The 15,032-nt window shown below is 39.5% G+C and overlaps 1 protein-coding gene across 2 annotated transcripts in view; it reads left to right on the top strand.

Annotated features, from left to right (window-relative positions):
- The window catches only part of jade2 (jade family PHD finger 2), a 169,229-nt gene that overhangs the window by 16,262 nt on the left and 137,935 nt on the right, over nt 1-15,032 (top strand). For both annotated transcript variants that reach the window (XM_025006726.2, XM_017419881.3), the window contains exons 2-3: nt 3,880-3,943; nt 10,140-10,225. In XM_025006726.2, the coding sequence (XP_024862494.1) occupies nt 3,880-3,943; nt 10,140-10,225 (150 nt within the window). The remainder of the gene's footprint in view (nt 1-3,879; nt 3,944-10,139; nt 10,226-15,032) is intronic.

Raw genomic sequence — 15,032 nt, 5'->3', positions numbered from 1 at the left:
CTGTCATGAGAGCAACCAGCACTTTTTAGGAGCCCCTAATGCTACATTTTGCTGTGTCCTGGGCCCATATCTGGCCTGTAGCTCATCAGAGCATCACATTATTAATAAATAATACACAATCAGATGCTGGAAACAGTTTTCGCCCCAGTGGTCCCAGAGCCAGTCAGATGTTTTGAACAAAAAGCCTTTGGTTGTAAAACAGGACTATTTTTTTCCTTGTCTTCTTATTGATTTTAGATTTATGTCCTTTTCTCCACAGAAGCTCTGTTGGGTCATGTTTTTTTCATAGTTTAATAACTGTCCTTGATGTACTCCGTGTTGATTTGTCGTCTTCTTTTTTTTTTTTTTAATAACTATTTTGTGATCAATATCTTTCATCATTAAGATGCTGGTGATTTATGGCTCTTATCGATCCACAAGTTTTACGACCCAAAGCAACCAAGAACATTTGATTTATTCACAGCACAGCCAACATTTTTAGTATTTCCTTGTATTTTTTATATTCAATTCCAGCTTTTCTGTATTTGTTTGTAACTGTTTACACAGAGTATTTTTTTTGCCTTTTTTTTTGTCATCTATGATTTTGCTCAGAGCATTTTTTTTATTTTTTCATTTATTTTCTTTCTTTTGTAGATCAAGCTTCATATTCAGTTATCCACTCCTGCAATGAAGCTACGCAGTTTGTAAAACTTCAATTTCAGTCCTGATTTCAGCTTGCTACAATCATATCGAAAACACGCCTCTACCAATAGAAAGCAAATCAATGTCTGATTTAGGATGGCCGCCACAGCTAATTGACCTCAGCAAACGCATAATTAACAGTAACTGAGTCAGTTTTATAGACATTGAACGACAGGTTGGTGTGGTAGTAGCTGATAGTGGTTCTGAACACAGACTTGGAGCACAAACAGATAACGTAAGATGCAAGAATAATGTTATTTTTATTAGTAAATGCTGCAAATTTAATCTTTCTTTAAGTTTATTTATCCATCAGACCACCGAACCAATGACGGCTCCTAACGCACCGAGAAGTGTCCTCATTTCCAGCGCAGATGTTATTTCCTCCCCGTGGGTCAGACCAATATTATTCCTCTCACAGAACAGTTGTAAATCCCGCTCCGCTCGGTTTAATAACCAGACGTCCACGCCGACTTCACGCCACACCTTTCAGCACTCCTTCGGCCCAAGTTGGTAGTAAGTAGGAAAAAAAAACAATAAACAAAAAGTTGGGCTGCCAAAATGTGGTTTAAGTAGGCCGTCTGTGAGTTTAATAGGCGGGAGGAAACGCTGAGATGGATCCAAGCGTGCGAGACTTGAAGACAGACAGTCGAAGCCGGAGGAAGTCAGCGATGCACTTAACCGCTCTCATCAGAAGCAGAGAGATGAGGACCGACTTGACAGATGGGGAGAAGATGGAGAGAAAAACGAGAGGTTGAGGAAGTCGATAATGTACTTAACCTTCCTCTGCGGGCTCTCCGTGTCCCTCTGTGCTCGTTTCTTTTTTTAATTTTTGTTTTTTCTTTTCTGAAGTGTGGAGGTTGGGGAAAGGTGACGAAGAGGTGGAGGGAGAAATATGGCACGTCCTGGACTGGAAATAGTCAGAGGCAGAAGAAGAGAGCTGTGTATTTTTTTTTTTTTGTCAGCATAAATGTCAGTAGTTAAGTGTATGCAGGGCAGACGGAGGTTCAGGAAGAGCCCCATATACGAGGGAATAACCTTGTTTTACTGCCACATAAATCTCTGCCCTCCGCCGTGGAGTGAAGGTTGGAACGCACCTCCTCTTTTCGGGTTTCCTGCCCGGATCTGACGGTTTGCTGAAACTTAATTTCACAACTGCTCCTTTTGATCATTTACTCCCCTGTTTTTTTGTTTTTTTTTCTCTCTTCCTCTTACATCCAGAACATTTCATCCTTTTGCTCTTGTTCCTTTTCACTTTTTGTTTTATTGACTTCTTGTCCTCGTTTGGTGAATCTAAACTCTGCTTCATTTTTAATTAAAACATTTCACTTTCAGTGCTTTTGGGGGTTTATCTTGATTTATTTTTTGCAGATTTGCAGTCTTTTTTTTTTTTTTTTCTTTTTATTGCCGTCCTCTCCTCCAGCGCCACCTGATCCTCCTCTGTAGCCCCGGAGTCTCCATTCAGATTTACAGTCATTTGAAGTAGGTGACAAATTAAGTTGACACAGATTTGACATTAAGTGCTTTGAGCCAGAACTGCTGGAGGAATTCCTGGCAGATTGTAGATCGATGAGAGTTTGACAGAAAGGAGGAGCACTCGTCTTTATAACTGAGATTTCTTGGTTTGATGTTAAAGATGGCAGTAAAGACTCCCCCAGGTGTTGTGTGGAGATCTGATGGCTGCTTACGACTGACAGTATTTTATATTTACTAAATCACGGCTGTATAATCATTTCTTATTTGGCAATTATGTTTTTGCCAGTGTGTTAAAGTATGTGTGCGTCTGTTAGCAAAATATCTCATCAACTGCTCAACAGATTTTAATGAAACTCCCAGAAAGAAACCACTGGATGCACATCTACAACTGATAAACTTTTAGAGCCGCTTCAATTCAAGATGGCCGCCACAGCCAGCTGACCTTGGCAAACACAAGAACAGCTATAATTTGGTCAGTTTTACAGAAGTCGTGCTAAAATTTAGAGTGGTTGTAGCCGAGGGTCATTCACAACAGATGCCTCGAGTGCTAATCCAATACACGAGACCTTTGCTTAAAACTTTAGCACCAACTGTTTGAGTCAACCCTGTTTGTCTGTTAGCAAAATATCTCTTGAACCACTGGACAGATTTTAATGAATCATTCAGGAAAGAATCATTTGATGTACATTTAGAAGTGATTCACTTTTGGAGTCAGTCCAACTCAAGATGGCCACCACAGCTAACTGATATTAGGTAACATAAAAATGGCTCTAACTGTATCCATTTAACAGATGTTGAGCTTAAATGTGGTGTGGTAGCAGCTGAGAGTCATTCACAACACATATTGGCTTAATGTTACTCTTGAGGCTCGACAGGTCTGGCTACAGCTCAGACATTTTTCAGCATAAGATGATTTTAGTTTCAAACTCTGGCGTGAAAAGCGGCAGGCGACATGCATTCCTTCAAGCAAAGCTCGGTTTTTCATTAATTTCTTTTTTCACTTGTAAGTTAGTTATGATGTAATATTTTAAAGTGTCTAGTTTAAAACAAGTTGAATTAAGTGATTGTGAGGATTTTGTGAAGGGGGGTTCTGTGGAGTTCAGGAACACTAAATATCTTACCTGTTGTAGATGGCTCTTTGTAGATGGCTCAGTTTTATCCATCAGTTATTTATTTAATTTTTTTGGTTTTGTTCTTTTTTTAGCCCTGAGAATTGATGGAAACAGTAAAAAGTTTTAGAAGAACAAATATTTTATCATAAAAAACAGATTTATTTATTTTTTTAAGTGTCCGTCACTCAGAAACACAGGTTTAAAAATGTCTCTTTAAGCTTTTGTTGACTGAGGAAAGCTTGAGTTTTGCATTTCTGTTTTTTTTTTAAACAATATTAATGTAAGAAAAATGGGAGATTGCAGTAAAGTGAACACGATGAATTCCCTTGGCTTATATATATGGACTTGTGCAGTTTAAGAAGGAACGTTTATATTATCCTGACGTTCCCGGTAAACTCAAAGCCTTGATGTTTACCAGCGATCAGCTCAGTTTATCCTGGCAGGAGGCCCGCCGGAGGCCCTGACAGGTTGGCGTCATCAGCGCGTGATTTCATTAACGCTTTCATGCTGAACATCTTCTCACTCCTGTTTTTTTTTTTTTTCCTTTCCTCTTTCTCTCCTCACCCCTCCTCCCTCTCTCCCTCCCTGCCCTTCCTGCCTCCCTCCATTACAGATGCAGACCGAAAAGAAGAGGAGGAAATACTCCACGAGCAGCAACGACTCTGACACCACTGACAGTAAGTTAGTCTTGGAGAACAGGAGTGTGTGTGTGTGTGTGAGTAAAAAAGGTGAGTTCCTGTGCTGCTGCTGCACAGTGAGTTACATGAGTTCAGGATTTTCTTCATGCAAACCTTCCTGTTCCTCTGTGGATTTGGTTACAGTGATGAAATAAAACAGCAAACAAAACCCAGATATGGATGAGTTGGTGGAAGAGTGAAGTCTTAAGTGAGAAATTTGTTAAAAAGTGTTACTTAATGCTTTGCATAATAATGCACTGGAACCTGCATGAAAACAACCATTTTTTAAGCTTTTTTTTTGACAAGTAAACGTTTCTTTCCCTGACACAGAGGTGATTTGTTGGTTGGTTAAATTATTTAGACTCTGTTTAACATTTTATAAATTGTCACTGGTCATACCTCGGCATGCTAAGCGGAGTAGAAGGAAGGCGTATCTGCGAGGCTAAAGAGGCTTCACATGATGCGCCTTTCAAGATAAGAGTCCTTATTTGGCATCACACCAGCAGAGTTTAATGGATTTTGACTGGAACCTAATGGTAACCTTATGCTTTAATATTATGCTTTTATTATTTATGTTTAGTTTGAGGGTCCTAATTAAATTCATCACCTTCATGGTGTCATCACGAGTGGCCTGTGTTATCTTCTAAGCATCAGGTTGTATATTAAGACAGTTTTCTTTTTACATTTACTAAAAATGTAAGTGTTTGCAATTGATTGGTTCTGATGGATTGGTTTGAAAGGAAAAAAGTCAGAATGCTTTTGGTTCTTAGAAGCTACTATTGTCTCACGTAATGGAGATAACTTCACGAAGAACTTAAGCATCGTTCTTTATCAGCCTTTGGAATCGGCTCATTCGAGTTAAGAAACCTTTAAAGAGAAAAAACTGACAAGATGATGCATGAAGTCACAGATGATGGGAGTTGTACTCCACTCCTTTGTTAGAACATTTAAGGAGTTAATTCTCCAGTATTTTTTTTTTAGACTACCATATTTTCCGCACTATAAGGCGCATTAAGTGACACAAACTGATCCTTAATGCTGCAAGCGGTGCAGCTTTGTAGTTTACCAAAGTCGTACTAAAACATTACGACTTCTTACACACATAAGGTGCTCCAAATTATAAGGCGCACTGTCGTTTTTTGGGAGAAAATCGAAGGCTTTTAAGTGCGCCTTATAGTCTGGAAAATACGGTGCCTCAGATCTCTGAGCTGCTGTTTAAACTGACCGCCCCTCTCTCCACCAGCGCCTGCAGCTTTCTATTTGTGTCATCACATCACATTATCGTCACACATGACGTCGGTCCGGTTGCCGTATGAGTAATACAGTGTTTGACCCGGAGGTTTATTGCCGTCAGATTCTCACAGGTGGACTGAAGCTTTTCATCGTAAATGTCTCGGAACGTCAGGCGGTGTTTCTGTTCTTGGTTGTTGGAGAAGAAGCTCGGGTTTTGTTTGCAGAAGCTGTCAGAGCTGCTTCTACAGTCAGTCAGGTTCTTAAAACACGGAGATCGTTGCAGCAAAGTCGAGAACGTTTCTGGTTTACACTAATTTTGCACATCAGAAGCCATTAAAGACTTCGAGTGACTTTAATGCTAGTCTTCCTAATTTTTTTTTTTTTTTTTTTTTTTTTTTTTTTTTTTTTTTTTTTATTGGCCTTTGTTAATTTTATGCATTTTTGCTGCTTTCATTTTGCAGTAATTCTCCTCTCATGCTCTCATTGTGGAAATGTCAAGAGAGAACAGACAAAAAATTGGTACTTTTCCTGATGTATTGTTAGACAGCACTTAATTTTGGGGTTGAAGTTGCTAAAACCTGCTGTGCTGATGAAGTTTTTAATGTTTTTTTTTTCCCCACAGTTTGAGTAAAATTCTTTTTTTAACATTAAAATCCAGACAGATTTGGAATTATTGCCTTCTGGCACATTTTTATTCAATTGGAAGAAGCCGTTTTTTCCATATAGGACCATCTTTCTTTGGAATGTGTGTCAAAAATACTTTTATTATCACACGTTAATGGAAAAATCAATAGATGTTATTACAGGACCAGATGGGGGTATTCTCTGTTTGTGCACATTCATCTCAAATAACTAACAGTGATGAATTATGCTGCCGTTTAGATTTATAAATAATTTTTAGAATGAATCTTGAGGCTGTAAGAAAAGGAATTCCTTGTTTTTTACTTAAAAGAAAGTAGTTTTGATTTACTGAGAGAATAATTCTGGGTAAAGTAGTTGTTTCAGGTTGGAAATCCAGCTGTCTGCTTTTTAATCTGCGAGCTTCTCCTGACCGCTGCAGCGAGGACTTCAGCTGCATCTGTTCCTCTGGAGGTTATCAGGTTTCTAATTGAAGGATGCCCGTGATAATTTAGGCTGCTGGAGCCCCGAGCGTGGCTTTTAATTAACACGCGGCCATGATAGTAACCTTCAACTGCGCTGCGGCCCGCTTGGTTATCTGGTCACGGCGACGGAGCGCTGCTGCTGCCATATGTGAGGCGTGTAGATGTGACCTGCACAGATGCAGAGCCGAGACTACAATCAAATTGTGCTGCAGATTAGTGCACGGCCTCATTAAATGTTTTTTTTTTTTTTTTACCACACAGACGGGCAAATAGTATGGCTCTCCAACACTTGCAGAAGATCACACATATTGTACAAATCTTGTGACAGGAATATAAACAGCGACGGTGACGCGGAGAGATTCAGACTCTTGGACAACTTTCGCCTACGTTTAGCCAAGTTTGTTTAGTGTTTCTGCTGCTGGTGGCCAGGATTGCTGCTACCTAACGTCCAAAATCTTGCAGACAGAAGTTGGAATTCAACATTTTAAAAATGAAAAGCTCAGCATTCATTTGAAGGAATGCATATCGCCCGCTGACTCTCATTCCAAGATATTCTTGAGCTGAGACATGACAGAGCTGTTAGGTCAAACTTTGTTATGCACAACATGCAACATGTGCAGCTTTGCAAGATTTGAAACCAGATATCAGAGTCTGTGTTGTGAATGACTCTCAGCCACTACCATATCAGATTTTGGCTCAATATCTGTAAAACTGACTGAGTTAAAGCCATTTTCAATTGATTGACTTCAAATGCAAATCAGTTGCAGATGTGCATCCAGTGATTACTTTCCGTGCATTACATTAAAATCTATTCACTGGTTCATGAGAGATTTTGCTAACAGGCACACAAACACAGACGCGCGCAAAAACATTATCGTCTGTCTTCGCCTTTCGGCGGGGGGGCGATAATAAGTTGAGCCTGTTACAAATTGGAGTGATTAACCTTTAAAAGGACTGGCGCTGCACTCGTTCAGTGTGAGAAGCGCTCGGGTTAATTAGGTCAAACGTGTTCTGGAGGGTTTTTATGTGAGAATTCATTAAACTAAACAGGAATATTAAACGTGCGGGGCAGCAGATGTATTTACAGCAGTCGTAAGCATTCAGAAAGAAACGTTTAGGGTCCCGTTAAGTCTTTAATATCAGCTGGGTGGTTGACTCAGCACATTTTGTCTTCAAGAGGAAAAAAAAAGCTACAACACTTCCCTCAGACCTTGACCACATGTGTCAAACAAACACACAAACACGTCACAGAGCCTCACACTCTGGATGTCACAGCGAAGAAAGAGGCACACAGAACTATTTAAAGCATCTTCAGCCGCAAATGTCTGAAACTTTTGACTTCTGGCAGAAATAAACTGCCCAGCTGACTCGTCAGGAGCCTTAAAGTTGAGTTCAGTAAATGGATTTTAGCACTAATGTGGGTACAGGATTTCTGCTGGCGTGTTGGGTGCTCTCGGGTCGTTCTGCGTTCCTGTGGATGCGTCCAAACACGAGACGTATTGATATCAAAACCAAAACAGTAATCAGGGATTTTCATCTGCCCTTCCCAGTAGAGCGTAAACACAAGCCAGATCTAGTGTTTGTGTGTTTAAAAAAAAAAAAAAAAAAAGCCCAGCTATGAGGAAGATGAATTTACTGAACAGTGGGCGTTGCTGTTTTTAAAAAATTGAAACCGAAGAGGTGAGCCAAAGTAACGGTGCGAACGCCAACCAAGGCAGTAGTTAAGTTATCAAACAGAAGCTTCTCTAAGTTTCTTTGCTTTGCCATAATTACCAGAAACTGAGCAATCTTTTTTTAATATAATTTTAACCACTTTTTGCTACATCATCTCAGACTGAGTTTATTGGCTGTGGTTTATGTGACTTCGAGTTCCAGAAGCTTTTAAAATGCTTCAGATGTCAACAATTAAAGGCAGGATTATGCTGGCGTGTGACTCGTGGCTTCTGCAAATTGTTGCTTCGAGAAGGGAGCGCTCACTGCAGTTCTCCTACAAAACAACAGGAAAATACCAACGTGAAGCAGGGAGAGTCCTGCACAGGAAGCTTGTTCTTCAAAAAGTTATTTTAGTTACGTTTTGGTATGAAGTTTATGAACTATCTGTTTTCATTTTTAGGGCTTTAACAACAAATCTGCTTGTTACGAAGCCTTGGATGTGTGCTAAGAGCCAAAATGACACGATGTTTGGCTACATTTATTGGGTTGGAAAAGTTTGACTCCACCAATCAATGCAAATTAAATGACCCTGGCAAGTGCAAAAATGTCTGTAACTAATAAATAATCTGCCTGGTAGCGAATTATTTCCTGAACCATTTGACGAATTTAGATGAAACTTTCAGAAAATAATCATTGCGTTTGAAACCCATTGACATTTGGAGTAAATCAAATTCAAGATGGCCACCACAACTAATCTAACTCGGCCAACACAAAAAGCTATAGCTTACTTATAATTACAGACGATGCAGTTAAGTCTATGACGGGGGTGGGCCATCCTGGTCCTCGAGGGCCACTATCCTGCATGTTTCCCTAGTTTCTCTGCTCCAACACACCTGATTTGATTCAATAGGTGATTAACAGGCTTCTGCAGAACATGAAGAGGTGATTTAACCACTGAGTCAGGTGTGTTGGAGCAGGGAAACAACTAAAACATGCAGGATGGTGGCCCTGGAGGACCAGGGTTGCCCACCCCTGGTCTATGAGGTAGTAGCTGAGAGTCATCCTCAACACGTACTGCGAGCATCAACGCATCTCGCAAGATGTGGTTGGGGCGTCCATCACGAGTTAAAATTCGGTCATTACTAGACCTTTAGTCCATTATGTGAGGATATGCATGAGCACTTGGCAAATACTCAACTGTTTTTAAAGATATGTTTTAAAAGAAAGTGGTTCAAGGTGTGTGTGTGTGTGAGAGAGAAGGAAACTGTCACATTTAAAGAGCAGCATGGCAACACTTCTTCCTTCAGCTCACTTTAGTTGTTGAGGAGTAACGACAGTGTGGTGGCAGCGCTGTTGTGTCCCAAAGGGAAATATGTTGAGTGGGAGGCAACACGTGCGTTCGCGCTCACATGCAGGCAGGTTTTAATTTGCTACTTTGGCACTTTTGTGGTTTTCCACTTTTGCCATTTTGTCTGTCCAACGCAACGTTTTCCTGACTGCTTTATTCGTCATGCGTTCTTGAGAATAGGCTTTCAATTCCGATCGTCTGCGTAAAATGCACAGAAAAACCCCCTCAGAGTTGTTGATTGAAGGGGTGGGTGGGATATTGGCTTCACAGTCCGGTTAATTAGAATGAAGTTGTGCATAAATGAGCTTTTAATGGAGAACACTGGACTAAACGTTTAACAAGATGTTATTTATATCGTCATTACCTAATTAACCTCTTCATGGATCGTCAGCAGTCGCTTTTAACTAAAGCTCTGACTCTGAGTGGCAGAGGTTTTAGAGTGGCTGCTTTCATTTTAGAGCCTCTACTTGTGTTTAAATCACATCTATTGTAAATTACAAAAGCCTTGAACATCGCCTAGTGCTGATTTTAATAACTTGAGTAGCTTTTTGCTCTTTAATGGGTAACAGATTCCCCGCTGCTTCTCGATTCTGCTTCTGTCTTTATTTGTCTTGTACATTTTCTGCAAACCGCCTTCTCCAGTCAGACATTGAAGTCTCTTTGGTGTATATTTGAGCAGATGCTGCGTGTGCGACGTCAGAATTCTGCCTTAAAATTCAAATCAGACCTGCTTTATTTATAACACTTTTCAAACAGATGGTGTGTTCAACAAAACGAGTAGATTAAAGGCCTGTTATCCATTTTCTTTGTGACGACGATGATGATTCTTTTGCCTTTTTCTTTTAAAAATTTGCTGCAGGTCAGGTGACGTCGTGGTCCAGGTCGTCCAAGAACACAGGCACCAGCAGTACATGGGTCTGCCATCAGCACAAGAAGCCATCAGAGGTAAGACGCTCTGGCAGCTTTGGTTTAAACATGACACCCAGTGAGGGGCCTCCAATCTGGACTTTTATAAAAATGGAAGCAGGATTGGCTATAACTGATAACTGGTCATGAGATATATTTGAAATTTCTGAATTATCCCATAAAAATATCCTGTAGTTTAGTGACTCCTATCATAAGAACAGATAATAAGGAGGAGTAAGTCATTTGAATCAACGGTTTATCTATTGCCAAAGAAAATGAGCGTCACATTGATCTCTGAAACAAGAACGGTAATATTTTACTATGAAAAAGAACTGGAATAAATTGAAATCACCAATTTAACGAAACATAGAAACGAGATGGCAAGGAATGCTTTAAATTAAAGTGTTTGTTTTTGTTGTTTTTTTCTCCCATTTTTCTTTTTGGTACCTTTTTGTTTTTCTGTAGTTTTGCTAATTATACTTGTTGGTTTTCTTTGTTCTTTGGGTTAAAAGTGTTTTTAGAGTAATCTTCTCTGACATTACCAAGCGAGTCTTTATAAATAACAATTTTTCTGGCCTTAAAAGCCTTTAGGAACCACTACCTTTTGGTATTTGATTCAGTTACTTCAGTTTACTTTTGATTTGTTTTTGTTCTCTTTTCACCAAAGCATTCTTATCGAGTAAATCCTTTTTCCACCTTTTTCTTTGACCACTTAGTAGTTGTACCACCAGCATTTTACACAATTACACCAAGGACTAGAGGCATCCCAGCTCTTTTTGTAATGTAAGAGATGGGGAAGTGGTCAGGGCCTCTGCAGAAAGCAGTTTTCAAAGTAGGATTGTTGCAAGGATTTTCCAATAATGCATTATAAATCACTGAGGACATGGCTGTGCAAGCTAGTGAAGAAATTCACAAATTTAAATCTTTTTTGCTGTTAAATTAGGTACAGTTACAACTGTGTAGTTTAATGTTAATCCCATGCTTTATGTTTGTTAGGATTTTCAGTGACTTTTGTCCGAGCTAGATAACGTTAACCAACATATTGGAAATTTGGCAAAAACAGGTTGTGTCAGTTTGCATGTCAGGAATCAAGGAAAATGGATAGACTCCCTAAAGGGGTGTCAAATTATTGGAGGGGAATATTTCAGCCATTACCACTTGTGACAAGGGATTAAGAGTGAAAGTGGACACTCAAAATCTGAATGCAAGGGTAGGCCCAGGAAACCCTAAACTGTCTTTTTATAACCCTTAAAAACTAGCAGTGCTGTTGCTCTTTGGTGAATTTTAAAAGAACAAAATGGCTGCTTTGATGACCTTCCTATATAAAATGTACAGTTTTACAGAAAAGGTGCTGAACAACAAGCAAAAAACATGTCAGCTGTGTTGATGGTGGGCAGGTCGTCACTCAGTTCTTATCGTTGGTGTCTTTTTAAGGCGTTATCTCACTCGGCTGTGACTAACTGACGACTCAAAATTGTGTGAAAATAGGCTAATTTTTTGTTGAAGTCTTACTGAAGTCTGATGGTTTGCAATCAAGTGACCAGTGAGCTGTGTGGCCTCATTTTGAGTGTCCACCTTTTGAAAATCACAGCTCAGTTTTCAGTAGACGACTTAAAAAACTGTATTCCAGGTGGCTCACATTGTAACCATCTTGGCAGCTGCCCCCATGTTTATGATTTAATCTATTGTAGTGCACTTTCAAAACAAAGATGGGCTGATTTGGGCCAGTTTTTTAGTAATTATTATTTATCATTGGTGTGGCTTTCAGACTTGGACACTCGGGTCTTTAGCCTTGAATGTTTTCTGTAAGAGGAGACCTCCTATAACAGATGTCGATGATGATGATGATGATGATGATAATAATTTATTTCAGACAAACCTTTCACCGATAGTGTAATATAAACACATAGTACATTGTAACTTTCTTGAAGACACTTCACATCGGTGATTATGAGTCTGAAAAGGAGTATGAAGAAGTATAACTTATATAATCATACCCCTTTTCCAGCTGGAATTTGTCATATTATTCTAAATTTCCAATGTCCTTGCTGACAAAATAAAATATTATTATAGTAATATTTCCTCAGCCAAATGAAAGTACTACATATACACACAGACACATTTGTACACCTAGATATATACATATTCACATATACATACACCAATACACATTTACATACATACACCCATATATACATCTGTACCGACCTGCATACACTTAGTGAAATCATACATAGAGTTTTACTTCTCAGCCAGAATTATCCCAGTTGTTCTTCCTTATACCTTTGAATGATAGCTATTTTGAGACCTTTCTTGAAATATCTCATGCTTGGACTTTGCTTCAGCTCTTTAGAGAGTTTATTCCAGATCTTCACACCAACACCAGAAATGCACATTAATTTCATTGATGTTCGAGCCTTCAAAGTTCTAAAGTTTAGGTTTTCTCTATAGTCATATCCCCCCACTCTATCAGAAAATAATTTTTGAATATTTTCTGGCAAATTTTTTTTCCTGACTTTAAACATAATCTGTGCAGTTTGAAACTCTACCAAATCAGTGAGTTTCAGTAGATAAGAATCTATGAATAGATTGTGGGTATGACAATAAAAAAAAAAGTCAAATTACAGCTATATCGTTGTAGAATTTCCAAATTTTAAATTGGGAAGAGTTCAACACAGGTTTGATACGCTGACGACAACTTTGACTAATTTGAGAGTAAATATGTTGTGCAAGCTTTCCGAACATGTAAAAAAATTCAAGCAACAAGACCTTCAGCCTGTGCGACTTGATTGAGGAAATTGAGAAGCCCCTGTGAGTGTTTTGAGACATTTTGGAGACTCCCTCATGAATATGTTTGTAAACTAGTCTCTGACAGCCGCAGCCCGGTGAAATACTACCGTTATTTTTGTGGATTTGTAGGAAGAGACAGTAAGGTCTTGCACGTAACAACAAATGGGGAAAAAAACAACCTTATTCCACCCTCAAACATCCTCTCTGTTTGCCTCCTAGTGTGAGATTATCCAAGCCCTGGTCCAGCTCCTTATGCTGTACTGTATATCTGTGAGACAAACACCTCTGTCCAGTATAAATACAGCCATCTCTGTCACCACTGCTAAATCAACCAAGTGCTGGGAAGGCAAAGCCTGGTTGACTAAAATACTGGGTTGGAGCATCCATATGGTCATGATAAATGATCCCAAGTGCTCTCAAATGACCACCCTGTGGAAGAAACTGGCATAATCCAGTTGGAAAATGGTGCACTGTACCAGTTGTGGCAAGGCATTGCTGCCACAATCACACATTCCTCCCACACAGTCAGGGAACTGTTTAAAGAGAAATCCACTTGTGCTGTTTGGTGTGCAGGTTTCACTCCAGAAATAGCTTTCTCCTATTTGGAACAAAAAAAGAACTATCTACTTTTAAAATATTTAAAATTAAGGACACAAGGCTAAAGCCAGTGATGGCATCTTTTTGCAAATATCTTCACAAAATGAATTAAAAAAAATAATAATTTACTGGCTAGTCTTTTTGAGAATTCTCTCCTTTCTGCTTCTGAAAGGTGTCGTGAACTGGCTGAGGTGAAATAAAAATAACTAGAAGCGCAAATGGTTTGTTTGTTTAGTTGCAGTTTTTGAAAGCGGGAAAACAACACCCGTGCCCTCAAAGTGCAAGTCGTCATCAGAGCATGTGTCAGGGTCGAGCGTTTGAAGCTTCCTCCCCCTCTGCTCCTTGCAGTTAACCACAGGCTGTTGGAAGGTCCTGTCAGCAATCAGTCCCTCAGTAATTACCACTGTAGCTCTCCGCTCTGACCCGGGCCACAATCCCTTTCATAATAATGCTGCCTCTTCTCTCCGGGGCACGCTGCTCTGTCATAAAAGATGGTGTTCTGCTGTATTTTTTTTTAGGGGTGCTTTTTCCAAAGCAGAGCATAATTGGGAAGGTCAAGCAAACAAACGGGACGTGCGACTTCTGACAAAGATTCACAGCAGAGTTTTCAAGTCGAGAGAAGTGAGAGCATCAGAACTGGTCTCAGAAAAGCTTGAGTCATTGGATAATAAAGGTGTACATATTATACTGTTTTAGTCTTGTACTTTCGAAGGCATCCTTAAATGTCCTAGTTTGTGTAATTGGACTGTATTTTGTAGGCTCCATCTCGAACTTAGAAAAAAATGACACTTTTAAATAGGCTGCTTCTCTAAAACGTACATCCAACAGTCATTTTACTCGGGGATTAAACCAGGTGTTAAAGTTGGAATGATTGAAACTTTTCTCTCAGGCTGCTTGTTTTTAGTGTTCTTCACAACAAATTGAATGAATCCCATAAAGGCCAGGCTGTCTGAAACAGTTTCCTATTGTTTGTTTCGTGCGGTCTGAGTAGACATTGAGAAGTTAAAGAATTCTCCAACAGATCCCTCAGACAACCTCGAAGATCTCTGTCCAGAAGAGCTAGGAGCAGCTATGATACTCTGCAGAAGCCTCTAGTAGAGGAGCTGAACTTGAACAGGAGTGGAACCACCCATGGCTCAGTGTGTTAAAGTTTACAGGATGAAGCTCAACCACACCTCCTTTAACCAAAATTAACGGTAAACAAGACAGACATTTAATGACAGCGTTGCTCTTTTTTTTTTTTAAACTGATCTGCGTGTAGTTGCACAAGCGGTTTAGATGGTTTTCCTTGGCGGAAGGAAGACATCGTGAAACGCTCCCTTATTCCTACAGCTGTTTTTATCCCATTTTTAGCTGAGGGTAGAGATGAAAGATGCTCAGAATTTTGTGGACAAACAGGAAGTAATTATAACATGCGTAACAAACACATAAAGCACATATTTGGCCTTCTGATTCATGG

This window comes from Kryptolebias marmoratus, linkage group LG13, assembly GCF_001649575.2.
Source record: "Kryptolebias marmoratus isolate JLee-2015 linkage group LG13, ASM164957v2, whole genome shotgun sequence".
Classification (NCBI taxonomy): domain Eukaryota; kingdom Metazoa; phylum Chordata; class Actinopteri; order Cyprinodontiformes; family Rivulidae; genus Kryptolebias; species Kryptolebias marmoratus.
Note: the sequence above shows the minus strand (reverse complement) of the source record. Positions and strands in the feature narration are given on the sequence as shown.